General features: G+C 47.0%; 1 protein-coding gene across 3 annotated transcripts in view; it reads left to right on the top strand.

Moving 5' to 3' along the window:
- Positions 1-27,112, top strand: part of ARID1A (AT-rich interaction domain 1A) — a 68,943-nt gene that overhangs the window by 34,480 nt on the left and 7,351 nt on the right. Inside the window, exons 5-14 of one of the 3 annotated variants that reach the window (XM_069574911.1) lie at positions 17,036-17,276; positions 17,546-17,635; positions 18,190-18,357; positions 19,069-19,381; positions 20,699-20,844; positions 20,933-21,042; positions 22,242-22,451; positions 25,079-25,286; positions 26,446-26,578; positions 26,767-26,939. In XM_069574911.1, coding sequence (XP_069431012.1) covers positions 17,036-17,276; positions 17,546-17,635; positions 18,190-18,357; positions 19,069-19,381; positions 20,699-20,844; positions 20,933-21,042; positions 22,242-22,451; positions 25,079-25,286; positions 26,446-26,578; positions 26,767-26,939 — 1,792 coding nt within the window. Of the gene's footprint in view, positions 1-17,035; positions 17,277-17,545; positions 17,636-18,189; positions 18,358-19,068; positions 19,382-20,698; positions 20,845-20,932; positions 21,043-22,241; positions 22,452-25,078; positions 25,287-26,445; positions 26,579-26,763; positions 26,940-27,112 lie in introns of all 3 variants that reach the window. The other 2 variants (XM_069574910.1, XM_069574913.1) reach the window with 2 other exon arrangements.

The raw sequence follows: 27,112 nt of genomic DNA, 5'->3' as shown, positions 1-27,112 counted from the left end.
TGTTTTAACAAAAATGATCCACTGGTGTGTAGTATGGTTTGGAAAGGGCGTAGTCTGCAAGCAAGGGGATGAGTTAAACTATTGAAATAATTCTAGCGTTCAGTGGAGTTCTACTCCTCAGGCTCATTTACATAGCTACCTAGTCTTAGTTGTGAGGTGCTCAGGAAAGAATCTATAGAACTGGGAATAAGTGGATTCTACTGGCTGGAAAATGTAACAATCTTGATATCCCAAGTTTGGGGAGGGTGGGGCTCTCATTGACAGAAATAGAAGGTTAATAGGGAAACTCACCTTTGAGGAGAAGTTAAGTTCCATACAGTGAGATGTCTAAAAACGCATGCTTCATTACTAGTTGGAATTTAGGAGGCTGAAACTCGGGTAAGAGCTGAGTCTGGATAGAGTTTGAGAGCTGTCTGCATAGTGGTTAATAGTTAAACCTCCCAGGTCATGCAGCAGGGAGTGAGGAGTCAGATGGCACGCTGGACTGTGCTTGGGGGTCACTGAGTAGAAGTGCCCAGCACATAACTGGAAAGGTTGGAGGGGGCCCAGGGTTGTGTCATATTTCTGGAAGCCAAGGAAAGGGACAAAGATGGTCTGCATCTAATGTATTTTCAAGGAATGTAAAGTTGAATTTGTCATGAAGCGGTTTATTGGGACCCTTCTAAAGGTAGGGAGAGGCCCTGATTTCTGAGGCTGGAGGGAAGGAAATGAGTAAGGGAAGGGTGTAAAGGTGAAGAGGACTCTTGAAAGGCGTGTTAGGAGGAGTCGGCTGAATTGGCTCGAATTCCTCAGCTTCATTTCAAGATCCTTATGTGTATAAAGCAGATAGGGTACAAAGTGAAGTTGCTGCTGGAGTGTGCAGTTCAGTCACTCAGTCATGACTGACTCTTTGAGATTCCATAGACTGTAGCACGCCAGGCTTCCCTGTCTATCACCAACTCCCAGAGCTTGCTCAAACTCATCTCCATTGGGTCAGTGATGCCATCCAACCGTCTCATCCTCTGTCATCCTCTTCTCCTCTTGCCTTCAGTATTTCCCAGTATCAGGGTCTTTTCCAGTGAGTCATTTCTTCGCATCAGGTGGCCAAAGGATTGGAGCTTTAGCTACAGCATCCGTCCTTCCAATGAATATTCAGGACTGATTTCCTTTAGGATGGACTGGTTTGATCTCCTCGCAGTCCAAGGGACTCTCAAGAGTCTTCTCCAACACCACATCAAGAGCCTCCTGATGAAAGTGAAAGAGGAGAGTGAAATTGCTGGCTTAAAACTCAACATTCAGAAAACTAAGATCATGCCATCTGGTCGCATCACTTCATGGCAAATAGATGGTGAAACAATGGAAACAGTGAGAGACTTCATTTTCTTGGGCTCCAAAACCACTGCAGATGGTGACTGCAGCCATGAAATTAAAAGACACTTGCTCCTTGGAAGAAAAGATATGACAAACTTAGCATAATAAAAAGCAGAGATATTACTTTACTGACAAAGGTCCATATAGTCAAAGCTATGGTTTTTCCAGTAGTCATGTATGGATGTGAGAGTTGGACCATAAAGAAAGCTGAGTGCTGAAGAATTGATCCTTTTGAGCTGTGGTGTTGGAGAAGATTCTTGAGAGTCCCTTGGACAGCCAGAGTGTTAGGAAGATATAAACAGGCACATCCTCCAGGAGTTAACAAGAGAAGGGAATCAAGGGCACTGGGTTAGCTTAAAAGGGACACTATATCCTTGACTGAAAAAGCCTTAGAGGCTGCTATTGAAGATCTAGACCATACTTGCTTGCTCTGGTTGGACAGGAGTGAAAGTTGTTGATGCCAGGAGTGAAGTAAATAGAAATAGGATTTTTAATATCTGTTAAATTATCGAAAGGTATTCTTTTATAGCTTGAGTTTCCAAGCCCTCCTTTACATTTCTACTTAACATCAGGGTACCTATTCACACTCAAGCTTTACTACTGTGATGTTCTCAAATCTTGAGAGCTTGGGTTATAGTGATCTGGAATGAGAAAACGGAAAGGAACTCTTACAGAATCTGAATCTGAAAGGGCAGGTGTGAGGCCAGGAAAAGATCTTCAGCCATAGTGAATCCTCCTGGAAGGGCAGGAATTGAAATGTACTAAGTTTAATAATCACTTCTATTTTACATAGGAAACTAAGGGTTGGAGTTAGAATTTTAATTCAGTTTTCTCTGATATTTCAGATGAAATATTTCCTTTAGCATCCCGCCCAGCAGAGGAAAGGCATGGACAGTCTGATTCTCTTTTAATATTTAGCCAAGTCTCAACCCTTTGTCATTTATCATTTGCTAGATTTGTCCTAAAAGGAGGAGTGCAAATGGACATCCATTTCCCTTTCTTCCCCCAGACATCCCTGTGATGGAAGCATAGATGAGTTGTGAACTGAAGGGGCAGGGAGGACATGGAAGAGGGAAGGTGGTTAAATCTATAGGTCAGGCCTGCTGAAGGAGCTCACCAAGCAGGGCATCAGCTCCAACAATGAGAAGTTGACGAGAATGGTTCTTTGGTTCCCTTGTGTTGTATGGGAGCAAGCCCTGTTCTGTGCCTTTTTTCTTAAACAGAGTTCTGATTAATGGTGAAACTTGAATCAATCATATCCTTGTCGCTGAGGAAATGTGGTCCATTATGAAGCAGCATGGACATTACCTGGGGGCTTGTGAGAAATGCAGATTCTTGGGCCCTACACCAGCTTTATTGAATCCAACACTATTAACAAGGTCTTCAGGTGATTCATGTGTCTTATGGTTCTGGAGCAAGGAAGAGTTAGACCCTGAGAGCTGAGTAAAATTTGCAAGTGAAATATCTTGCCAGAAACCGTGTGTGTGTGTGCGCGTGTGTGTGTCTCTGCAGCCTCATCTCTGGCCACTCAGGGGTGCCTTTAAGCTCCTCGCAACTCCTGGTCCTCACAAAGCCATTGTCCTTTGGCTTAAGGTGTGTGTGTCATCTTTATTACTCCTCCCCTACCACCTTTTTTTTTTTTTTTAATGTCCAGCAAAGTTCTACTTTGGCTTCAAAACCTACCTGTGAAATACCTTCTCTGGGACTTCTTCCCATTTTCTTCATGTTGCTGTAGCATTATGCTGGTACTTCTGCTTGAGCATTCAGACCTGTGTCTAATACCTGACTTAGGCAAATCTTAGTAAACCTTTGTTGACTAGCCTGTAGGTTCTTACTACCTGCCTGAGCTTGGGGACCTGCTTGTCTTTGTCTAGGTTTATTGGTGAGGGGTAGGAGAGGTAACAGAAATTCGCTAAAAGCTTAATAAACTGGAATGTTTGAAGGATTTAAGTTTTACACTATGTTCCCTTTTGTTACATTTTGTGGTAAAAGGCAGGACCAACAGTTTTTGCCTAGGTTTTTGATGATTTATTTTTTTAAGGGATAACAGAAATGTCACTAGCAATTTTGGTACCCAGAGAAGCTGAGCCATTCTGAGGTCGGTGACCTGTTTTCTTTATGTCTGACTGTGTATCTGTGCTCTGTCCCCTTGAATTGTAACCCAGGTGATCTTACAAAGTCTCAAGGAAATCCCCACCCCCTCTGTCACATCTGCCCAGAGTGCTCAGAGCAGCACGCACCCTGTGCAGGTAGCCATCCTTTCTCTAAGCGCCTGTGCCCTGGCAGGACCAGCCAGTCTGCTTCTCCATCTTAGTCACGCTGCTTCGGCCCTGATGCTGCCTGGTGCCTGCTGGAGCCGGCGCTGCTTGCAGCAGATTACTGTATGCTTGTTCCTGGGCTCGTTTCCTGTTTCTATTCTAGTTGCTGGTGGCTCAGCTCTGCTTCCTGCCTGTGTGTCTCACACAGATTCCTCTTGCTGGAACCTTTTGTTTTCTTCAGAAAACTTCATTCTGACAACTAACCGAGCCTTACCTCTAGTGTGATGGCTCCTGGGCTTAGTTAGCATTACTGAGGACTCGTGGGAAATACCCCATTCCACCAGGCATGCCACTTGAATTTGACCTTGTTCTTTCCGTTTGTCCGCACTCCTGCTACAGGAAGCTGGTGGTTTGTTACTTCAACCAGAAATTGGTATAAGAAGATAAACTAGGATCTTGTATGGGCCAGTTGTGTCTTTGGTCATTAGCTGTGCAGGGCTGTGGCCTGGTTCTTTACCCCCTGGATTATGTAAACATATTTCCTGCTTCTGAGGAAGACAGTTGGTGCCCTCTCTAGCCAAGCCCAGAGAATACTTATTTGGGGTTGGGCAGGTAATGCTACCCTCAGCAGAGTAAAAGCTTGCAGAGAATATAGGGATGGAAAGGAGAGCATGTGCTGACTCAGCCTTCCATCGTCTGTGAGCCATTCAACTCCCCCCAGAGCTTAGAGTGGGAGGGAGAAAGTACAGGAAGATGGTAAAAAGGGAAGAAGTGAAGGAAGTTGTCCTGGACAAATGTATTTTAAAGTTACAGGCTTCCCCATCTTTCCCATTTTTCCTCAGAAGACTCTGACTTAGGGAATATGCTTTGTGAATAATCTCTTTTGTCTTCACAACTACTACTCTTGTCGTCTGACCAAATTATGTCAGAGTGGTTTCTACACTGAACCTAGGTCATACTAAACCCTAGGTAGTTTAATAGAGATGGATTTAATATAGTAAATAGGGCTTGAAGATTGGTCGAAGCATTGAGGGAGCATGCCTCTAGGCTTGTCCTCCAGGAATCGGGATCTAGACCTAGATTTGACCCACCAAGGGAACTTCCGCTTGTGAGCCTCTATCAGCTTGAGTGTTCTCAATCTGCTTTCCAGGGATCGGTAAGCTGGAATCAAGCAGCGGCGGCCGCAGCCACCAGAACTAGCACCAGTTAACTGGAAGACGAAACCAAATGCTCCTGTAGAAACAAGTGAAGGAGACAGTAGTGTGGTCGCTGACATACTTTGATCTAATCTTGAGTCTGATTCTAATTAGCAGAACCTGAATTATAGCCAAAAGCATCTGCAGGGGGATTCTGGGAAATGTAGTTTTTAGCTTTTTAACCTCTGCAATTGGGAATAGAGTAGAGTGGAGGCAGCATGAGCTACTCCACAGAATATTCACCACACTAACACAAACACCATCGTCCCCCTTCACCCCACACTTTACATATACGAGAACCTAAGGCCCAGAAAGGGTAAAGGACTTGCCCAAGGTCATTTAGTAACTGAGAACGTGGGGTTCCCTGACTTCTGGCCCATTGCTTATACTATTAGGACCAACTCCTGTAAAGGATCTGCAAAAAGCTCCTTTAAGAGAAGGAAGAATGCCATATTAAAAAGACAGACTTTGTCTTCCATATTTTCTTCTCTTTGGAGAAAGGGAAGGAGGTGGGATGGAGAGGTGTGAGATTGAGACTTCTAGGCAAAGGTAATGATAATATAGCTTCTGGGTTTGGGCCTGCTCCCCAGGAAGATGTAGGAAGCATTTATTCTGGAAGGAAGAAACCTCAAAAGCTCAAATTTCTTGAATTTCCCGAGTCAACATATGGATGAACTCAGTTGCCTTGGTGATAGTGGCTTTCCTCCATCTTTATCTCCTCTTCCTCTTTTCTCCTGTTGGTGCTTTTACAACCTTCTGCAAAGCTGTTTGGGAGATGACCTCAGTGAGGTACCTACCCTGGTTCTGCCATTGTCCTCCTTCAAGAAGACCAACCAAAATCCAAAAGCTAGCTCCTTGGTGTGGCACTGCCAAGCTGTGTCTTGTCTTTCTGGGGAAGAGGGTGAGAAGCAGTGGAGGGTGAGGGGGTATCTTGGGGTTTTTGAACAAAGTTCGCCTAGCAGTGCTATCTTTACAGAAACCAGTGGGTGCCCCTGCAGCAGAGTGAGAATCTGGGGCAAGAGGGGAGGGCCCATAGGTGTGGAGCTATGTTAACATACCTGATAAATCAAGCATAGAATCAGCTCTGTTGTCTTTTTCTCATATTTCTAAGATACTTGGTGTTCTACCTGAAAGCTGTGATGAAACTTGTGTGATCCAGGGCTGTCCCTCTGGGGGCCACTGCTTGATCTCTTGTTCCGTCTACTTTGGTGGCCAGAACCTATTCCTCCTCCACACCTGCTGTCAGCATGGAATTGTCTGGTATTGTGACATAATCTCTGATTGCCCTGAGGCGGAGCTCACCTCCAAGCTGTTGGCTTGCTTCCCATTTGACTTTTCCCAAGGGAGCTAAGAAGCCTTGCCTTGTTGAAGGTGGGAACTGGGCATTGGAGGCTTAAGCTGACAGCGTATCTGTCCCTTCCTGAAGGCCAGCTTTGATGTGGGAAGAACCCTGAATGTTGTTTACTGAGATGTGAGCAGGTGATTTCCTGATGGTTGGGGGAAAGGTAGGAGAGAAGTTCGGATAGAGGCAGAGGATCTGTGCTCAGAGGCACTGTTACCACGAATGTGTGTCCTCCCCTCTTCCCCTCCTTCTGCCTTTAGGACGTGTCTTTCCCTGTGTATAGAGTTGGTGTTTTTGGTTTTAAAGGCCTTCAGGGTTGATGGCTGTCTTTTCTGGTTTAAGCTTCTATCCATTTCCCACTCAGATTTGTTTGTTCCACTCTTCCCTCTAGATCTTTGGATTTTATCTAGACCTGTAGGTCACGGTCGGGAACACCACTGGCAGATACACATTTAGAGCTTTAAATATCAAACCAAGGAGGCCCTCCAGCCCCCAGACCTTGGTCTGCACTGTGTTCAGCCCAGTGCCAACCTCACCTTCCTCTCTGGTGCACATCACATCCCCCTTGCTTTGTGGTTGCTGTATTTCCGAGGAGCAGCCAAAGGAGGTGGATGCTTAAGGTAGTACCCCTCCCCCTTAGACTTCTCAGACCCAGAATTCTACTGTGTTTTCTGTGTTATTTCCTGTCCCCCTTTTCCTAGTCTCCTTGCTCAAGTTCAAGGATCCAAGCTGATGACCGTGAAGGAACATGGTCTGTGTGGTTGGCCTTCCTGATGGAATGCAGGACTTGGAGAAAGTAGGGAGCTCTTCACTTCTTTGCCTTCTCTAGCTTTACAGTGCTCTTTTCCTGCTGGGATTAGAATAGCCCTTTTCCATAAATATGCACCGGTCTTGACTGCTTAACTCAGACCCAGCTCTGCCCTAGTTTCTTTGTTTTTTTTTGTTTTTTTTTTTTTTAAATTTGAGTCTTAGCTAGTGACCCTTAGAACACGCTGTACATTTTTGGCCAAGAGGTGGTTTCTGACTAGAGAAGACGTTCTCTATTCTGGCCTAAGTGAGAAACCCTGGTAGAGGGAGGGCTGTGTGTCAGAAGACTGGTCAGGTAGTAACATGGGTATCATGCAGACCTGGTGGGGTCTGTGACAAACCAGACAGCAAGGTTTCAATCCATCAGCGCTCTCTGGGAGTTCTAGGATCTATTGTTTTCACAAGTTGGGAACCTGGATTTTTTTTATATAGAACGTCTACATCTTTAGAAAGATCTCTGTGGGGATGTTGGGCAGTGGATTAAAAGGCTCTCTGGGGTCTGTGGGTTGGCCCAGGCAGCGTCTTGTGGGTTGCCCATGTAGCTTTGGTTCCCTTGAACTAGTGTTTATAATTTTTCTGGGGGTGGGGTGTCTGTGGGGAGCACTATCTCTCTGTCTCCAACTCGCATTGTGTTTGGTGTTTGTTTTACTGGTTTGGGGAGGGGCCAGTGCAGGGAGATGTTGAGCAGAAGCACTCAATGTGGTTCAGCCTCCAGCTGAGCAGATCTGTGGGAGCAGAGTATCGACCCCTGGAAAATCAATGGCTGCTGCAGCTGCCGAGCTGCCGTTTGAAGGGGTGCCCACTGTAGGAATGCCGGCAGCCCGCCAGTCTTTCTTCTCCCCTCTTTTCACCTCAGCGGCGCCCTCAACCTTCACTCAAAGGGTCAGACCTACCTCAAGAGATTCTGCTGCGGTGGATTAGGACAGCAGGTTCTTGTATTTTTGTAGTTAGATGGAAGTTTCTCCAGTGACACAGAGACCCGCCTCCCAACAGCCTCCTCTCCAGTGCAGTTCTGTCAGGAGTTCTTACCAGGTGGCCGAGGTCCTTTCAGCGTTGCACTTCTCAGTTTTAGTCAGGAAAGTCAGTTCCCTTGATGACAACACCCGAGTCCCTCCTTCAGCTGTGGAGGTCTAGAGTGAAGGTGCAGTGTTGTGGTCAGGGGAGGACTGTTAAAGAAGAGAGAGAGGCTAATAGAGATTGGATCTAAAGAGGATGCTTTTGAGTAACACTTATCAAGCGTTCTGTCTGTGGGCCTGGCGTTAGTAGTAACATTGGAGGCTCTCGCCCCATGGGCTAGTGAGGATAGGGGCAGACTCAGCACAGTGCCACCAGTCCTGAACTTTGGGTCTGGGGGATCTTGAAGGGACTCTGGGCTTTGTCTGTGGAGGGAGGGGGATCAGGGAAGTTATACTGTGGTTGTGGAGGCTTTGCCTCCACGAAGCTGTTCTCATCTTTGAAGCTCCCAAGGCCGAAAACAGCTGTAGTCTGTAGTTGCTGCATGGATGGTGCAACTTCACACAACTGGTCTTCCCACCCGCTTCTCTTTGCTGGCTGGGAAATGGGCCGCCTGGTACTGTCAAGGCGCATTCTGTCGCCCCATCGTTGGAGCATGGCTGTGGGCAGGGGGTTGGAGCTTGCTTGGCTCGTGCCCCTGGAAAGGAGCTTTCCCATGTTGTAGTTTGGGGCTGCTCAGCAAGACCCAGTTGTCCTGCAGTTTGGAAGGGTGGCTACAGGGCCGGGTGAGGAAGAAAGTGTGAGGGTTTGAGATTATCCGAGATGAGGCCACCTGGAGGCCAGAAATGTGTTGACTTCTCTCTCTCTGAGCCCCACCCTTGTGCCTGATAGTAGGATTAGGGCACAGAGCACAGGCAGAGATCACATACCTACTTTCATGGGACTTCTGCTTGTCTCCCCAGATTCCAAGTCATTCTCTTCCCCCCTCCATCCATTAAGTACCCTTCTGAGGACCCAGAGGTGAGGAAAAGCACTATACCCTTTAGTTTAGAAAAAGTAGGCCTAAATTAAGAAAGTTAAAGGTGAAAGGGCTGACTTGAAATAACCATGAAAGAAAGTTTAGTAAGGAAGAGTGGCTAGGAAAGAGAGGGCCACACAGCATGGTAGACTGGGGGAGCTGAGTCATCTAGTTTTGCTCTTTCCTTCTGCACAGAACTAAGTGATGCCGAGTGAGGTTAGCCTCTTAAGAGTCATGTAGCTAAGCACCCAGCATGTCTGGAGACAGGCTGCTGCCTCATGTTGTGTGGAGCATGGAGCCTAGCCTTTGATGTTGGCAAGCTGCCACCTTATGGTGGGAAGAGCGCAGGCTTTGGAGTCAGAAATACGGGTTTAAACCCAGTTCTCCTGTTTAACAGTTTTCTGTCCTTGGGCAAGTCGTTTAACTTCTGAACTTCTTGCTTCTTTGCTAAAATGGGCATGATCCCTACCTCAGAAAATGATGTGAGAATGAAGTGTGAGCCAGCCATGTACCCTTGGGGTGAACACCTGAGAGTCATGTATTCATGTCAGTTCTGAGTCCCTTCAAGAGGAAGATACGGAGGATCTTGCTTTACTCCTCTTTCTAACATTCTTTGACTTTGGAGATTTGGTCTCCCAGAGCTTTCTTTATGAAATTCAACATGTGCATGTATGGGATTTCCTCTTGGAGGTGGGTGGGCCCTGAAAAGCGTCCTGGAGACAAGAAGAGTCTGACCTTTTCTCTACCGTGCATTCCCCACCAGGCAGCCAGAAGGTACCGGGAAGAAATCATTCATTGTCCACAGAGTAATAACCTGTAGAAAAAGGGAAGAGGGAGTTTGGTGAGGGTTTTTTTGTTTTTTGGAAACTTGGGGTGGGGGGTAAGAAATAAGAGTTCTCTGAGCCTTTCCCAGAGTGGTTTCTGCTTTTCCACACAGTGAATATAGTCCAGGCAGGATGATGGTCCCAAACTGTAGGGTGGTGCCAGTCTCCTTGTCTTTTCTTCTTCCTTGAAGTGTGAAAGTCGCTCAGTCGTGTCCGACTCTTTGTGACCCCATGGGCTACACAGTCCATGGAATTCTCCAGGCCAGAATACTGGAGTGGGTAGCCCTTCCCTTCTCCAGGGGATCTTCCCAACCCGGGGATTGAACCCTGGTCTCCTGCATTGCAGGCAGATTCTTTACCAGTTGAGCCACAAGGGAAGCCCGTTTTCTTTCTTAGTGCCTGCTTAAACCCTGACTGGGGAGTAAGAGGCAGCCTCTTCTGTGTGTTGATTCGTTCCTGGCATTTCAGCCAGCAGTGCTCTCTAGGGAGGGTTGGCATTTAACCTCTTGGACAAAGACCCCTCATTGGAGCAACAGAGCAGCAGGCGTGTGACTCTGGAGCCCCTTCTAGTCTGGGTAGGTCAGATCACCCATCTTTCTGTTTAGCAAAGACTGAAGGAGAGAAAGAGAATTACTGTACTGAATATTTGGGGCGGGGGAGGTGTTTGATAGAGGTAGTCTTTTCTTCCCTTCATCCTTGACAAATAAATGTTGCTTTAAAGAAGGCTTTATGAAAAATCAGGCCTCCTCAAAACTTGTTTAAGTCATTCCTTAGTTTGTCAAAACTATTGCCTCCTTTCCTACCACCTGCCTTTCATCAAAGGTTAAGTTTCCCAGCCTCTTCCGTGCTCTTCAGGACTCCCTCCCATTCTCTAGCCTGGGGGCAGCCTCCTTCCGTGGCCGTGGGGCCGGTAGGCTAGGCTGGCAGAGTGCCAGTGCAGATTTGGTCTCTTCGGTCTGTGCATTTGGGCTTTTTTCATCCGGGACTTGTCATCTAAGTGAGCATGGCTGAGCTGTGAAGTTCCTACCACGTACACATGCACCCCGTGCCCCCACACATGCACATTTACTACAAGTGTGTGTGTAGCATTTACCTGGGGTGGGTGGTTTCCCTGCCAGTAGTCAGCACAACTTGGCAAAAGCTCTTCACAATTTAAAGAGTATGAGAACTCCATCTGGGGGGGTAACAACAGCTCCATTTCTCAAGGATTCAGCCAAATTTCTGAGAAAACCCTGAACTGAACATTGCCATGAAACTTCCTTATTGATGTTGTTTAATCTGCTCAGCAAAATGCACTGATGTCATCCTTGTGAGTCTCTGTGGGGAGATTGTTTAACCCCCTTCTGTAACCCTGATCTGGTATCTTTCTGCTTGAAAATGTACTCAATCAAGCAGCCAATTCATGTTAGAACTCGCAAGCTCTTCCTGCGAGAGCACTAGCAAACCCCCGCCCCACACCCCCGATGAGGTATGGACTGTGTGATTTTCGGGCATGGTTTTGTTGTGGTGTGAAGAGAAGGTGTTAGCTGCTGAGTTCTGTTTGTCAGCAGAGCCTGACAAACTCATGCTGGCACTCGCTGGGGCTGGGCAACCAATCACAGCTGGAACGCTTATCGTCATGGAATCCCTATGGGCTTCCTCTATCAGGTCATATCCCAAAATAACATTGGGCAGTATTTCAAGTGAAGAAACGAAGGCTTTCGGGGCTGTAGCCAGCCTGGAGTGTGAGATTCTGTGTGAAATAGTTGGACCTGCTCCAGCGCTTTTGATCTGCATGGTAGATGAGCAATAAAATGCATGGAACACGTTGGAAACACGTGAGGAAATTCTCCCTGGCCCTGCTGCTTCCTTGGAACTGGCAGGGCACTGAGTGGGTTGATCCTCACCTCCTGTCTCTCAGCAGGATTGTGCTTGGAGGAAAACAGAGCTGGGAAAAGAGATCGTTCCACTTACAGGGCATTGCTGTAGTTCTTTCAGCAGTCCTCCTAGAGGGCACCTGTTGGGTGGACTTGGGAGAACTGAGACCCAGGGTCCTGAAATGCTAAAAGGTGGCCCCAGCAGAAAGAGCGAACAGGGGCTTGGATTGTTTGGACTTTGTGTGCTAAGTGTTGTAGAAAGTCGAACTCGTTAGGCATATTGAAGTCTGACTCAACGACCAGACATCCGGCTTTTTGTGGAACAAAAGACCTGAAAAACTGGCTTTTTGTAGGGTAGAAAGCAGAGGTGTGTCCTGTGCAATAAAAGGACACAGAGTTTAGAGCAGTGTCCATGTAGATGGAGCGGGGAGCCCTTTTTTGGAGTCTTCCGCCTTTACCTCTCCCTCTCATTTCCCAATAAAAACTTCTCCTGTGATTAGCTGCTGGGACTGATGGGTGTGTCTTACATCTTATACTGCCGCGTGTTGTTGTGTTTCTTATTCCAGGGTACTGCTGCTGGTATTGCATTTTCCATATGGCCCTGACCATGTGGTGCCAGTAGAGTTTCTTGCAAATGCCCCAGGGGCATTACAGACTCAGATTTGTCCAGTCATCTTGTCGTTTTAAGTGACAGAACTGAAGCCTAGCTTGTTGCTAGCTTGACCAAGGTCACAGCTGATAGTACCAAGAGCTTTAGTCTCCTAACTCAAGGTTGTGATGCTTTTTCCTCAGTCTTTATGGCATCACAACATAATGGAGAGAGAGAGAACACAGGCTTTGGGGTTCAGCAGATCTGGGTTCAAAGTCTTAATTTCTGTCACTTACTTGGTGGGTGGCTTGGGCATGTAACCTAGTCTCTCGGAGCATCAACTTACTCCTGTTTAACATATTAGTGGTACTAGAACCTACATCTGAGAATTGTGGAAAATTAAGGAACTCCATTGCGTGGCTCAGGTGGTAAAGAATCTGCCTGCAATGCAGGAGAGACCCGAGTTTGATCCCTGGATGGGGAAGATCCCCTGGAGGAGGGAATGGCCTCCCACTCCAGTATTCTTGGCTGGAGATTTCCATGGACAGAGGAGCCTGGTGGGCTACAGTCCATGGGGTCACAAAGAGTCAGAGTCAGACATGACTGAGTGACTAACACTTCCATTTCCATAAAATGTCCGAAGCATCATAGATGCTCAATGTTAATATAAATGCTCAGTTCTTTCCTGTGCTAACATTCTAGTTTTTTGTTTGTTTGTTTGTTTGTTTCAGTTTATTTATTTTGGTTGCACTGGGTCTTTGTTACTATGCGTGGGCTGTCTCTAGTTGCGGTGTGCAGGCTTCTCATTACAGTGACTTCTCTTGCTGCAGAGCACGGGCTCTAGCGTGTGGGCTCAGTAGCTGTGGTGCTTGGGCTTAGTTGCTCTGCGGCATGTGGAATCTTCCTGGACCAGGGATCGAACCCATGTCCCCTGCATCGGCCGGCGGATTCTCATCCCTATGCCACCAGGGGAATCCAACATTCTGATTCTTAAAACATTTCTTTTTTTAATCAACCCCTCCTCCGACCAGTTGCCATCTGATGAAAAGGGTAGTTTTGAGGGACTGGCCTCATACCAATCAAATGAGAGAGATAAGAAGATTAATGCTGATTCTTTCCCTACTGTTATTCTCTGCCCAGGCATTCCAGTCCACGTGGGCTGCTGTTGACAAGTGGTTTATTTAGTACTTTTTCTCCAGAGGAGCCTCAGGGCACTTTACCAAAACTGACAGCTCTCCTCAGAGTGCCTCTGTGAAGGAAGCCGCCACATTGCCACCACAGGCCTCTAGGCCCCTGGGATCCCTCAGCTGGACTAGGACATTCGCCTGTGTGTCTCTGGAGAGCCTGATTTATACCACACTCTGTAACTGAAGGAGCATTTGCAGGCTTTACTCTGACCTTGTAGCAGTGGTCGGTGAGCTGGTAGGGTTTTTTCCTTTTATTTTTGTTTATTGAGATACAGTTGACTTACAACATGATACTAGTTTCAGGTGCATAACACGATTCAGTATATGCGTATACTGCAGAACGAGTACTGCAGCGAGTCTAGTTAACATCATCTGTGAAGTTTACAGGGGCTTCCTGGTGGCCCAGACGGTAAAGAATCTGCCTGTAATGCCGGAGACCCAGGTTCGATCCATGGGTTGGGAAGATCCTCTGGAGAAGGGAATGGCTACTCATTCCAGTATTCCTGCCTGGAAAATGCCATGGACTGAAGAGCTGTAGTCTGTGGGATCGCAAAGAGTCGGACACCACTGGCTAACTAACCTATAGTTGCAGAATGTTTTTCCTTGTGATGAGAACTTTTGAAAGATGTCAGACATACAGTCTTATTACCTCTAGTCACCATGCTGTACATCACACCCCCTTGGCTTATTTATTTTATAACTGGAAGTTAGTACTGTTGACTCCCTTCTCATTTCTCCTTCCCCCTCTGGCAGCCAACCAATGTGAGCTGGCTTTGTTTTGTTTTAGATTCCACATGTAAGTAATATCATATGGTACTTATCTTTCTCTGACTTCTTTCACTTAGCATAATGCCCCCGAGGTCCATCCATGTGGTCACAGATGGCAAGACTTCATTCTTTTTTATGACTGAATATTCCTGTGTGTGTACACGCCACATTTTCTTTATTCATTCATCTGTCAATGGGGTTAGGTTGCTTTCCTGCTTTGGCTGTTGGAAATAATGTTGCAATGCACATGGTAGTATATGTATCTTTTCAGGTTATTGCTTTGGTTTACTTAGGATAAATATCCAGAAGTGAAATAGCTGGATCACTTGGTAGTTCTTTTTTTCTTTTTTTCATTTTTTTTAAGAACGTCCGTACTGTTTTCTGTAGTGGCTATACCAGCTTATATTCCCACCAACAGTGCCTAAGGGTTCCCTTTTTTCCACATCCTTGCCAAAATGGGTTTCTTTCTACTTTTTGTCAATAGCCATCCTAGTAGACGTGAGGCTCATTATGGTTTGGATTCCTTTTCCCTGACAATTAGTGATGTTGAACATCCTTTCTTTTTTTCCCCTCCTCAGTTCCTCAGGTCTCCAAGGATATACACCGAATGGAATAGGGGTGCCTCTATGGAAGGCAGCCAAAAGAGAGCAGAGGGGGACTTTGAGTTCACTTGTACTATCTGAGCTATTTTTACCATGAAAATGGTCATGTTTTACTTGTTTAATGAAAGACAGAAATGTTTAAAACAATTTTTCAAGGCCATTGGAAGAGTTCTTGTCTTATGGCTGGACCACTGATTCTTGTTCCGTTCCAAAATAGACTGATTTCTTTTTCCTCTAAGCAAGTAGCTCTTATTCCTAGAAGCTGGTGGTTTGGTAAGGAATGGAGACAGTAGGAAGGAATGCGAGGGAAGCTCGTGGCCCCTAAAACAGAGCACTGCACTGTGGTTTCTGTTAGAGACCAGGGCTTAACAAGTGGCTTTCGAGGCCTTTTCTGGCCGACACAGTTGGCTTCTCTTGTCATCTTGCTGCCACTTTGGGTTTACCCTTCTTGGTTCAGAAGCCAGGTGTCCTGGGACAGCCTAGCCCTCAACGTGGAAGGAATCCTCTGTTGGGATGAACCCAAGGCTCTTTAGAACTCCAGGTGCTTTAGTCCTTTGAAAAGAAAGAGGCCCTTTGGTGTTACCTAGAGGAGGGCTTCTTGAGTTCTCTTCCATGCTGGGACTAATTCTACTTGCATTTTTAAAGCATGCTATGGTGTACTGGGTCTGCTTCTTATAGAAAAGCTAGCATTTTCTGAAATCTCAGTTAACCCTGAGAGCCGAACACAGACACAAATGTACACCTACCTGCCTGCCTTGCTTTCAAGGCAAGCTTTGTTCCCACAAAACTCAGCAGAAATACTCCCAACCTAGTAAAGTAACCAACTGGTTTGCAAAAGATCCAAGCAACCTGGACACTTGGGGAGAGCTTAAGAGGTACTCTTTGATATCCAGTGTTAGTGTCTGACTCTAGGGGCAGAATCCCCTCGAACTCAACTTTCCAAGGTGAGCTTGTTGTGGGAATAGGAATAGGCTCAAATCAGGCCATGTTGGATTCTTTTCCTCTTCAGATGTGTCTCTTTAAGAGAACTCTTTTCTTAACCATTTGAGTCTTAGGGTTTTCTTAGACCTGAGCCTGTTCCCAAAGCTCTCATCCTTTTCTTCAAGGTATAGTTAGTTCCCGGCTTGAAGTTAATGTATGATGTTGAGCCTGTGGTGTTGCCAGAGAGTGAAATTGGGCTGGGGTGGGGATACATTTCCTGGGGTGAATATCTTCCTTTTTCTTTTTTGGCCGGGCCACATGGCATGCAGGATCTTGGTTCCCTGACCAAGGATCAAACCCATGCCCCCTTTTGTGGAAGTATGGAATCTTAACCACTGAACTGCTGGGGAAGTCCCTCTTTTATTTATTTATTTTTTTCTTTTTCCGAGTATTTTTTCATATTGAGGTCCTAATTGCTGACCTTGGGGTTTACTGACGTAGCATCAACTTTGTAAGAGTGAACTCTTTACAGTTTAATTCAAGACATAATCCCTAAGCACAACCCCCAAATAAACACCAAGTTCTCACTGAAACATAAAACTAAAAAAAAAAAAAACTTGGTTTGTTCAGTTGGCAAACATTTGTTCATCCCTGTTATTGGCCAGGTGTTAGGAATGTAGTCCCAGGCCTTCTTGGCAGTTAAGGAATTGTCTGTGTAATATATCCCTTTCTTACCTCCTACCCCTTATGTTTTAAAGTATGGCAACTTGGAGTGAGTTCTTGGTAAATGTAGGTTATAATAATCTGATGCAGAGGGGATCTGTGAATGTTGCCCAAACTTGTTAACATTTTCTTATAGCTCCTGGTGCCATGCTGGCAGTGTTGTAAGTTTCCCGGTTGGAAGAGAACTAAAGGCTCCCTGAAAGAGCTGCTCTCTTATGACTATAGAAGTTGGGGCTGGGAAAGAAGATGAAAGTACTCAATCTGCCTCTGGTGGATAGACCAGGGGTCAGCAAACAATAGCTTGTGGGCTGGCTACTTGTTTTTATAAATAATATTTTGCTAGGGCACAATCACATCCATTTGTTTACGAATTGTCTGTGACTACTTTTGTATGTACTCTGATGGCCTGAGTTGAACGGTTGTGACACAGACTGTATGGGCTGCAGAGTCTAAACTATTCTGTATCTAGCCCTTAATAGAGGGTTGGCTGTATGTAAGCTCTAGTATCATGAGTACATAAATGTGTGCCGTGTATTTACTTGGCTGTTTAAGGAAAATATTAATCATGTAATAGGATTGTTGAACAAAGAATCTTTCTGCCTCAAAATTGCTAATCCATATCCTTGTGTATATGTTCCAGGATCTGTCTGGTTCAATAGATGATCTCCCCATGGGGACAGAAGGAGCTCTGAGCCCTGGAGTGAGCACATCAGGGATTTCCAGCAGCCAAGGGGAGCAGAGTAACCCAGCTCAGTCTCCTTTCTCTCCCCACACCTCCCCTCACCTGCCTGGCATCCGAGGCCCCTCCCCGTCCCCAGTTGGCTCTCCTGCCAGTGTTGCCCAGTCTCGCTCAGGACCACTCTCGCCTGCTGCAGTGCCAGGTACCATCAAGTGCTGGCCTCTGGGGAAAGGGAAGGAGAACTGCCGTGACCCCCGCATGATATTAGGGAGTCCCAGCCTTCCACTGGCTGAGAGATTCCCTTCAGCGTTTGAAGAAAGGAGATGGGAGCCCCTTTGCTGGATCATCCAGTGTATGGGATCCTGGGAGGTTCTTGGCCTTCCCAGAGGCCATTTCTACTTCGAACTTAACCTGCTGACTAGGATTTCCAGGTGTAGCCGTGACTGGCTTATTTCTTTCTCTCTGGAGCAGGCAACCAGATGCCACCTCGGCCACCCAGTGGCCAGTCGGACAGCATCATGCATCCTTCTATGAACCAATCAAGCATTGCCCAAGATCGAGGTGAGAGCCTGGGCTTCAAGGGAGAGGGGTGGAGGGCAGAGGCAGACCTTCGGTTGATTGTCTCTGCAACAGCTTTTGGAGAACTATATGACCATGAGGCTTAGGACAATCTCAGCAGCAGGTTGTGAAGTTAGGATGGGCTTGGCCATCTTGGTGGCTCCAGAATTACATCTCCCCACAGCCATTTTTGTTGGTCATGTGTTTTGATGGATTACCCCTCCATTGTGCCCTATTTGGTCAGCAAATACTAAATACTCAGCATCAGATCTTTACCCTGTAAATCCTACAGCATTTATCAGGGATTTGGGGCAGGGTCATTGCCTTTTTTTTTTTTTCCCCCAAACCTCCATTTAGTAGAAACAGTTGGTATGCCCTGGGTTAATGACTGTGTCACTTTTGAGGGTGCCTAAAATAACACATAATTATACAACAAATAAGAGACTTCATGTAAGTATTTGCTAAAGAAAATGTAGATGGTGAAGTCCTAGGATAAGGGAGAGCATTCGTTCCCATGGTACTGAGATAATAACTATGTGGACACTATCCACAAATAGGTTACATGCAGAGGAACCCCCAGATGCCCCAGTACAGCTCCCCCCAGCCCGGGTCAGCCTTATCTCCACGTCAGCCTTCCGGAGGACAGATGCACACAGGCATGGGCTCCTACCAGCAGAACTCCATGGGGAGCTACGGTCCCCAGGGGAGTCAGTACGGCCCACAGGGTGAGTATACGGCCCGGGTAGGAGTACATGGGGTGAGACTAGAAAAGAGTTCCTTGGTTGATACGCTGCTATCTGGGTTATAAGAATAGAACTACGTTTGCCTTAAATCTACCCAGGCCAGGCCTTAAAGTAGAGCAGGGCTGCCATCATGGGAAAGTCCTTGAATCTCTCTGAGCCTCTGTTTCATCTATAAAGTGGGGATAAGGTAATTTAGCCCAAGACAGAGCACAGACACTTAGTAAGTGGTAATTACTGGTTATTAATTTTTATTTTTTAGTAAATTAGTCCCAATGGAATAGATCTTTGCTCAGAATCAGCCCTAGATGGATCTCAAGCTGAATTTCTTAGGCAGAGCATGGAAGATGAGTATGTAGAAAGGGAAGAATTCTGGGAGTTGAAGGACCTGGCTTAGCAGCCTAGCCAACCTTGCCTGCCAGCCAGCCTTGCCCTGTGCTGTGCTGTCTTTAAGATGAGGGGCAACTGAGGCCTGGCTTTATACACTCCTGCCACACCCTCCTTACTTTTTTTTTAATGGACTATGAGGTTTTGTTGTTCTTTTTTTAAAGAGACCATGAAATTGGTCTCTTTCCAGACCAAATATTGAATGATTCCCATTGTTTATGTCTTTAGAGTTTTAGAGTTGAGCATTATTAATGAGTTGCCAGTGAGTCACTAACCAAGTCTCTGCATCTTCTCTCCTTCCCCTCCCAGGAGGCTACCCCAGGCAGCCAAACTATAATGCCTTGCCCAATGCTAACTACCCCAGTGCAGGCATGGCTGGAAGCATGAACCCTATGGGTGCTGGAGGTCAGATGCATGGGCAGCCTGGCATCCCACCTTATGGCACACTCCCTCCCGGGAGGATGAGTCACGCCTCCATGGGCAACCGGCCTTACGGCCCTAACATGGCCAATATGCCACCTCAGGTTGGGTCAGGGATGTGTCCCCCTCCCGGGGGCATGAACCGGAAAACTCAAGAAACTGCTGTCGCCATGCATGTTGCTGCCAACTCTATCCAAAACAGGTAAGGCCTGGGAAGTGAAGGGGGACGGTAGTGCAAGGAGAGCGTTTCATGTAATTGGGAAGCAAGCATTTAATCTAACTGCAGAGTCATTTAGGTCGTGGAGATACTTCTGGACCTAAACCATGTTGTCTTGGTAAATAGGCATTTTATTGAGAGCTCTTTAGAAAACCAGGTTTCTTTACAGTGAAAAAGAGCAGAAGTGCTGACTTGTAAGCATCTCAGATTGGTATCGGACATCATATGTAAAGAAATGTATAAAGTATACGTTCCTTTGATTAGTAAAATAGGTCTTCAGAGTTTATTTCTTCTGCCAATCCAGCTCCTTGGTTTCCAAAAATGTTTTTAATGATGCACATGATTTGGGTCTGTGGCGTGGGAAATGGAGGATGGTGAGGTTGTGGTTTGCCATCTCTCTTACTCTTCTGTGTGGTCCTTTGTATTTGACTCTGGTGCAAAAGTGCAGACGGCTCGTGTGATTTGGTTTGTGACTCCAACATTCATCTCTTCCTTGGCCACTGGCTTCAGTGACTGTGATTCTACTGTTTCTGAAGGCTCTGTCTGTGTACCCCATTGTTGATGCTGACAGTTCTTAAAGTGACTCTTAACTGGGATGTTGGTGAACAAAGGGAGACCAGGGTAACTGAATAAAGAGAGGTGGGTTTGGTAGTACTTTAGGATGATAGAAACACAAAGTTTGCAGTAGGCCCATCAAGGAAGAATACAAAGGGGTGTTCCCTGTTGGCCTAGTGGTTGGGATTCTGGCTCTCACTGCCATGGCTCAAGTTTAATACCTGGTCAGGGAACTGCGATCCCACAAGCTGTGCAGTGTGGCTAAAAAAATAAATAAAACTAAGGTTTGGTTTTTTTTTTGAGGCATAGTTAAAAATGCACAGCCCCTCCAGGTGCTATGTTGCAAGTTTGGTTGGGGTGACATGACAGAGTAATAAAACTGAGCATTTAGTCTAGGCCTTTTGCCATAGCGAGGGCCCCTAAATGGAAACACAGCTTGACTTTGGAGATGCCTTAAAGGGAAGTAGTATTTAAGAGACATAGTTAGACTCCATTCTTCAAGGAGTGCATCCTTTAAAATTGAGCGATGATTTCCTTTTGGGAGCTTAAACCCTCTTAGAACTTTCTGTGGGTGGTAGAAAATAAGAATATCTATGGCGTGGATATAGTTTGTGGGACCCATAAGACTTTCCCTTGTAAGCCTAACTAGGTGATCTTGGCTCACACAGCCCTGTTTATCTCAAGTCCTAATTTGAAAGCTTAGTGTCTCTAACTCTTGTCTCTCACACTCTGCATCTTCTTCCTTAGGCCACCCGGCTACCCCAATATGAATCAAGGGGGCATAATGGGAACTGGACCTCCCTATGGACAGGGGATTAATAGTATGGCTGGCATGATCAACCCTCAGGGACCCCCATATCCCATGGGTGGAACCATGGCCAACAATTCAGCAGGTAAGTCATAGGCATTGCTCACCCCAGGGATTTCTTCCAGAACGGTCTTTGTGTCACAAACCCATCGGACTTTTCTCTCCTTTTGTAGGAATGGCAGCCAGTCCAGAGATGATGGGTCTTGGGGATGTCAAGTTAACTCCAGCCTCCAAAATGAACAACAAGGCAGATGGGACACCCAAGACAGAATCTAAATCCAAGGTAATGGCTTATATCTTGACTCCTCAACTTTCTGTCCCATCCTTTCAGTGATAGGAAGGAAAAAGAAGAGAGGGTGATTAGACCTCCAGCCTTTTATATGACACTGACTAGATAATCTTGGCAAAGGCTGCTGTTACCTCTTCTTAACCATGAAGGGTCCCAGGATAATCGTTCATTGAATTAGGTTTGAGTTAGCCCAAGGGGTCCTAATGTAAATAACACAGTGTTTTCTCATGGCTCTCTGATACGGAGGAAATGCCAGACTGGCAGAGTAGAATTCTCTACGCTGTACTCTCTGAAACTGTGACCCCTGTCCTTATGCACTGATAGATGACGTATGTCATGGGTGACTGGTTGTTGTCTTCCTGGACCTTCCTGGACTCAGAACAGCAGGATTGGTTGGTGCCCTATGTTCCATAAAGGGGGAGAAGAGGCAGGTGGGCTTTGGGTCCTTGACCTCTCTCAGGTTGGTCCTGGGTGTGCTCTCTGTTGGGCTGTGTGGCATTCTGGGGATCTGCTCAGTATTTGAGTCATTTAAAATATTTCTGCCCTTTGTCATACCTCATTTTCCCTACCTTATAAAGTAGGGGAAATAACAATCATAACTGCCACCTCTTGTGGACGTTCACCTCTGGCTTCCAGACCCTTTTAGTCATCCTCATGTCTTGGATAGTCATCCAAAGCCATTCAAGCAGAACCCTTCCTTTCTTGAGAGGAGGAAAAGTTCCTTTTCATTTTAGTCTATTGTCTCAAGGTCATATTTTTGAGTTTCTTGAGTTCTCTGAAACGTCTGTTAAAGCGTGTCCAGGCTCCTGGGTAATGGTGTGGGTGTATCAGTGACACTGATGTCAGGTGGACAAGGGTTTGACTCTCAGTCCTGCTACTGAAACACTAGGAGATCTTAGGCGTGGCCTCCTTGGTGCCTGCTGCCTTAACCTTTTAAGAGAAGGATGATTTGTAATACCTAATGTGTAAAGGCCTCTGGCACAGCACTCAATACCTAATGTATAGGCAGGGTTAGCTTGCTTTCTTTACAGGAAGGTCTAGCTCCCTTTTGGTTTTTGTGAAGGCAGGGCAGATGTGAGTGACCACCCCAGAATGAGAAGCTTTACTACTGCCCTAATCAAGGGGCTTCTGAGACCCCTAGCATAGGCTTTGAATCTGACCAGTTCCTATGAATCTTGACCTGCCCCTTCCAGAAATCCAGTTCTTCTACTACAACCAATGAGAAGATCACCAAGTTGTATGAGCTGGGTGGTGAGCCTGAGAGGAAGATGTGGGTGGACCGTTATCTGGCCTTCACGGAGGAGAAGGCCATGGGCATGACAAATCTGCCTGCTGTGGGTAGGAAACCTCTGGACCTGTACCGCCTCTATGTGTCTGTGAAGGAAATTGGTGGATTGACTCAGGTGAGTGCCTGGCACTTGGCTCCCCCTGTGGTTTCAACAAGCCTTTCTGTAGGTACTCAGTGGCCTCACTGGTGCCATGCCTCCCACAGGCACATCACCCTCCCCTGCTCTCTGAGTCACATACTGACAGGCCAGGGAGCCCAGGCCTTCCAGAAGACAAGGCCGCAGGAGGAGGCTGAGGTCTCCATGGGTAGCGTGAAGTATTAGCATTATTTCACATGTTCCCAGAGTCCCCCTGAGTTGCAAATCGGGGCAAGTCTATGAGCATTCTGATTCCATGGCAGGCAGTTTGGAGTATGAGACAGACAAGGGCAAGATTCAGAGAGGGGTCTGGTTTTGAATTCTTTCTTAGCCACTTACAACCTGAGTGACCTTAATCAAGAAGTATAACCACTCTGAGCCTTCATTTTTCTTATTTGTAATGTAGGGACAGTGTGTATCCTGCTAGACTCTTGAAAGCTGGAGATAATAATCAAACGAAACTTGGAGCAAGATTTGTGCCACGTAAATTGGTCTGCAGGATGGTACAAGGGAAGCCAGAATAGAAAGCTTCCCAGTGGAGATGGGACTTCAGGAGCTATTAAGTAGAAATAGTTTATGAAGGAAGTAGTAGGTAGGAAATTGTGTTCAGTTACTCTGTATGGGAGACTTAAATGAATGGATTAATCTCCACTGGAAACCCGAACTGAATACCACCCTGAGCCTTGCGCCTGCCCTGATAGCTTAAATCTTTATTTTATACTCAGCCCGAGAGTCAAACAGGTGAGGCAGTCCTGGCAGACAGCCCATCGTGCCTTGCAAACTTTCTTCCTATGTATGTCCTGTAGTCATCATACCAGGAGCTTGCTGTTGGATCTGAATGTGCAGCTGAGCTCAGGGGGATGCATAGTGGGAAGGGGTGGACTCCAAATCTTCTAAATCAGAAGAGGAAAACAGCTGTCACCAGCAGAAGAGAAAATGATTGGAATGAAGCCAACCAACAGTCAGTTATGAATTCCTTCTCCCTCAGGCTTTATTCCCCTCCCTCACGAAAGGAAAACAAAATAAAACAAGACACGTGCACACTGCCACATAACCAGCGTGGGAAGCAGAGCCCCAGCAGGCTTCTGAGGTGACCCTGGGTTCATTGCTGCCCTTCTCCCTGGTGTTGAGTTCTCATAGTCAGGGCACTCCTGCGTGTAGAGAAAATGGGCATTGGGTTAGGTTTGGCATACTTTTTTATTGCATGGGCTTCTGGATTCACCGGACCTAAAATGAGGTATAGAGGGAATCCCAAAGCCCAGGGGTCTGACTTCCAGTTTCCAAAAGGTTGCCAGCCTTTTAGATGCTGTGATGCGATTGAACTCTAAAGACAGTTCAGAGAAGACAGAGTGGTGTTATGAGTTAGTTTGTGAAGGCTCCAAGAAGGCAAAAGATGAGTCCTGAGCTCTTCTGAAGGATTAACAGGGTCTGGGTCAAGGGAGGAGCTGTTCCAGTTGACTAGCCCTGATGGCATGAAGATGGGAAAGGGTCTGGAATATACCCTACCAATGCCACCTCCAGCCTTCCAAGTCTCAGCTCAGACATTGCCTGCTATAGGAAGTGTTCCTGGTCATTTCCCCTCCATCTAAACTGTTCCTTCCTTTGCTTCCTTATCACTCTTGTCTCTGGTGTCATAGGTACCATATCAGCAGGTGTCAAAACATTTGAATTCCCTGTGGATTGGGACTGGAAAGTTGGTGTTTGTAGCCCTTGAGAGACAGGCTTATCACATGGTGGATGAATAAATATAAGAATACCTCAAGGGGAATTCCCTGGTGGTCCAGTGGTTAGATCCTGCCACTGCAAGGGACACAGGATCGTGCCCTGGTTGGGGAACTAAGATCCTGCATGTTGTGCAGCGCAGTCAAAAAACAAATACGTGAAGAAGGAATCCTGCCTGGCTAAAGCAGACAGACTGATTGTAGGGGTGGGAGACAGTGTGTTCTGAAGCTGAGGAAAGGAAGCAGAGCTCTAGACTGGTCCCTGGGAAGGTAAAAAAGAAGTCATGGGGCCTAAAGCATCTCCTGGACAGTCAGGACAGTGACTGCTGAGGGCAAGGGGCTTGCAGTCATACGTCACTGAGATGCGGGAGCAGGGACACAAGAATGTCAAATTTGCAAGAAGCCCCACACTGAGAGGAAAAAAAAAATCAGATATGAAAACCCCCAGTTTGACAAAGTAAGTCAGGCAGGGTGGTTGTTGATATTGCCACACATCTCCATTTTATAAAATGTTAGTTTTTATCAGTGCATGTAAAATATGATTTGGATCTGATGGTGCTTTGCACATCGTTTTTCAGCAGTACACTTGTGTAACGCAAAGCACATACCTTCTGAATTCTGATCTCTGACTAATAGTGATGTAGAGTTCGCCCTGTTTTGAATAAGCGCTGTCTGACAGTTGCAGTGATCTGCTGAGGGTAGAGGGAAGCCATGGGTTTCATGTTGGCTGTGTACTATCCACCAAGCAAGGGTAACTTCTGTGGTTAACTGAGAACTGTGCTTTTACAAGATGAATGCCTGGTCAGTCGCCTGATGGGGTTCGGGATATGTGGGCAGGAAGGCCAGATGGAAGATGCACCCCGACTCTTGTGGTTGGTTGTACAGGTCAACAAGAACAAGAAGTGGCGGGAACTTGCGACCAACCTCAATGTCGGCACCTCAAGCAGTGCTGCCAGCTCCTTGAAAAAACAGTACATCCAGTGTCTCTATGCCTTTGAGTGCAAGATCGAACGGGGAGAAGACCCTCCCCCAGACATCTTTGCAGCTGCTGATTCGAAGAAGTCCCAGCCCAAGATCCAGCCTCCCTCGCCTGGTAAGGATGGGGTGAGCAGCCTCACCAAGGCTCACCCTGCAGGGGTAGCATTCCAGGGCCTAGGCTCCTCATTCACCAGTGGCCGCCGCCTGGGATGTGTGCTCTGTCCTGTCCTGTGACTGAGCATAACAGGTTGGCAGGCTGAAGAGCGGGCAGTGGCACCTCCCTTGGGAGGTAGTTTGCAGCAACCCTTAAGTTTAAATTTTCATTGTGCACCTGGCGCCTTGCCAAATGTTTGTAAACTAGTGAGTGGGAGGGACACTGAACAAGTCGGGAAATCTGACAAATAGCAGTGAGGCAGGCCATCTGGGAGCCTTGGCCCACTGATGTCAGCGCCTTAGAATGCTGCTCAGACTAGAGCCCTGAATTCCCCAGGGAGTTGAGATGGCAGTGAATGGGAAGGAAATGGGAAGGAGGGCGTGGGGTGGGAATATGAATGGAGCACTCTGCCGGGAGCGCCTCTGCCCACCCTCCTTTCTGAGAGGAGGATGGGGTCTGGACAGGCACGGTGAGGGAGGAAGGCCAGGGCTCCTATAAGGTGGGTGTGAACACATGTGCCCTGGGCTTGACCTCCGAGGGTGTAAGCAGTGCCTGAGATGACTCATCAGCTGGGGAGGCCCAAGCCGCGGGGTATCTGCTGCTGAGAATGGTAACTAATGGAAGCGTTAATTACTGGTACTGTGCTCATCAGCTTTGGGGAACATTCGAACTGCTGGTGACATTGGGTTAGATGCTTGAGAATAGGAGTTCCTAGGTTCCTACAGTGCTCTGCAGGTTTGGAGTAAGAGGGAACCTCGCCAACCCAGCTTTCCAGGGCCTCTTAAGGCCCTGGCAGCTTGTGTACCAGCATTACAACGTATAATAGGTTAGACAGGGTCCTTGGGAAAGTAAAGAAAAGGAGTTGGGAATCTTGACAGAGACTCACGTCATCACCAGCATGCTAATTAATGGTCTCCAAACGTGAACAGCAGCGAGAAGAGATGGAGCCCTGAAATTCCCTTCTTTTTTACTGGCCTTGCAGATCTCCTGCTGAGAAGGGTGATTTAGGTTTTAAAGAACCCTAGTTCTAGCCTTTTTAGTGTTCCTCTTCAAAGAGATCCTAGGGCGTTTGTGTGTTTCTACGAGAGCTTTCCTGCTCATCCTGTATCATTGTCCACAGCGGGATCAGGGTCGATGCAGGGGCCACAGACACCTCAGTCAACCAGCAGCTCCATGGCAGAAGGAGGAGACCTGAAGCCACCAACTCCAGCATCCACACCGCACAGCCAGATCCCTCCCTTACCAGGCATGAGGTAAGGCCAGGAGCAGGGCCAGGCGGCCTGGGGGGCCAGGCGGCCTGGGGGGCCTGGACAGGGTGCACGAGGTCCTGTGCAAACCAGGGTGTGACCCTGCTTCTCCAACCAGTGACTCCCATGTGACCTGCGTTATTGGAGGAATTGCTTTATTTAGGGTCTAATTGGCTCCCTTCACTCTTGAGTAGGAGCAATTCGGTCGGGATCCAGGATGCCTTTCCTGATGGAAGTGACCCCACATTCCAGAAGCGGAATTCCATGACTCCAAACCCTGGGTACCAGCCCAGTATGAATACCTCCGACATGATGGGGCGCATGTCCTATGAGCCAAATAAGGATCCTTACGGCAGCATGAGGAAAGGTGACCAACTGCTGTTGGCCTTCTGTCATTGAGGGCAGGGCCAGGGCATGGGAGCGTTGGAGTGGCTTAAGGTTCTTGTTGCTCGTCACGCCATCCCCTTCATCCTCCTTTCTTGTCCTCTTCTCCCTGGGCTCACGCATCATCCTTTACAAGTACATGTTCTTTGCTAGTTG

Source organism: Ovis canadensis, chromosome 2, assembly GCF_042477335.2.
Source record: "Ovis canadensis isolate MfBH-ARS-UI-01 breed Bighorn chromosome 2, ARS-UI_OviCan_v2, whole genome shotgun sequence".
NCBI classification, from domain to species: Eukaryota; Metazoa; Chordata; class Mammalia; order Artiodactyla; family Bovidae; genus Ovis; species Ovis canadensis.
Note: the sequence above shows the minus strand (reverse complement) of the source record. Positions and strands in the feature narration are given on the sequence as shown.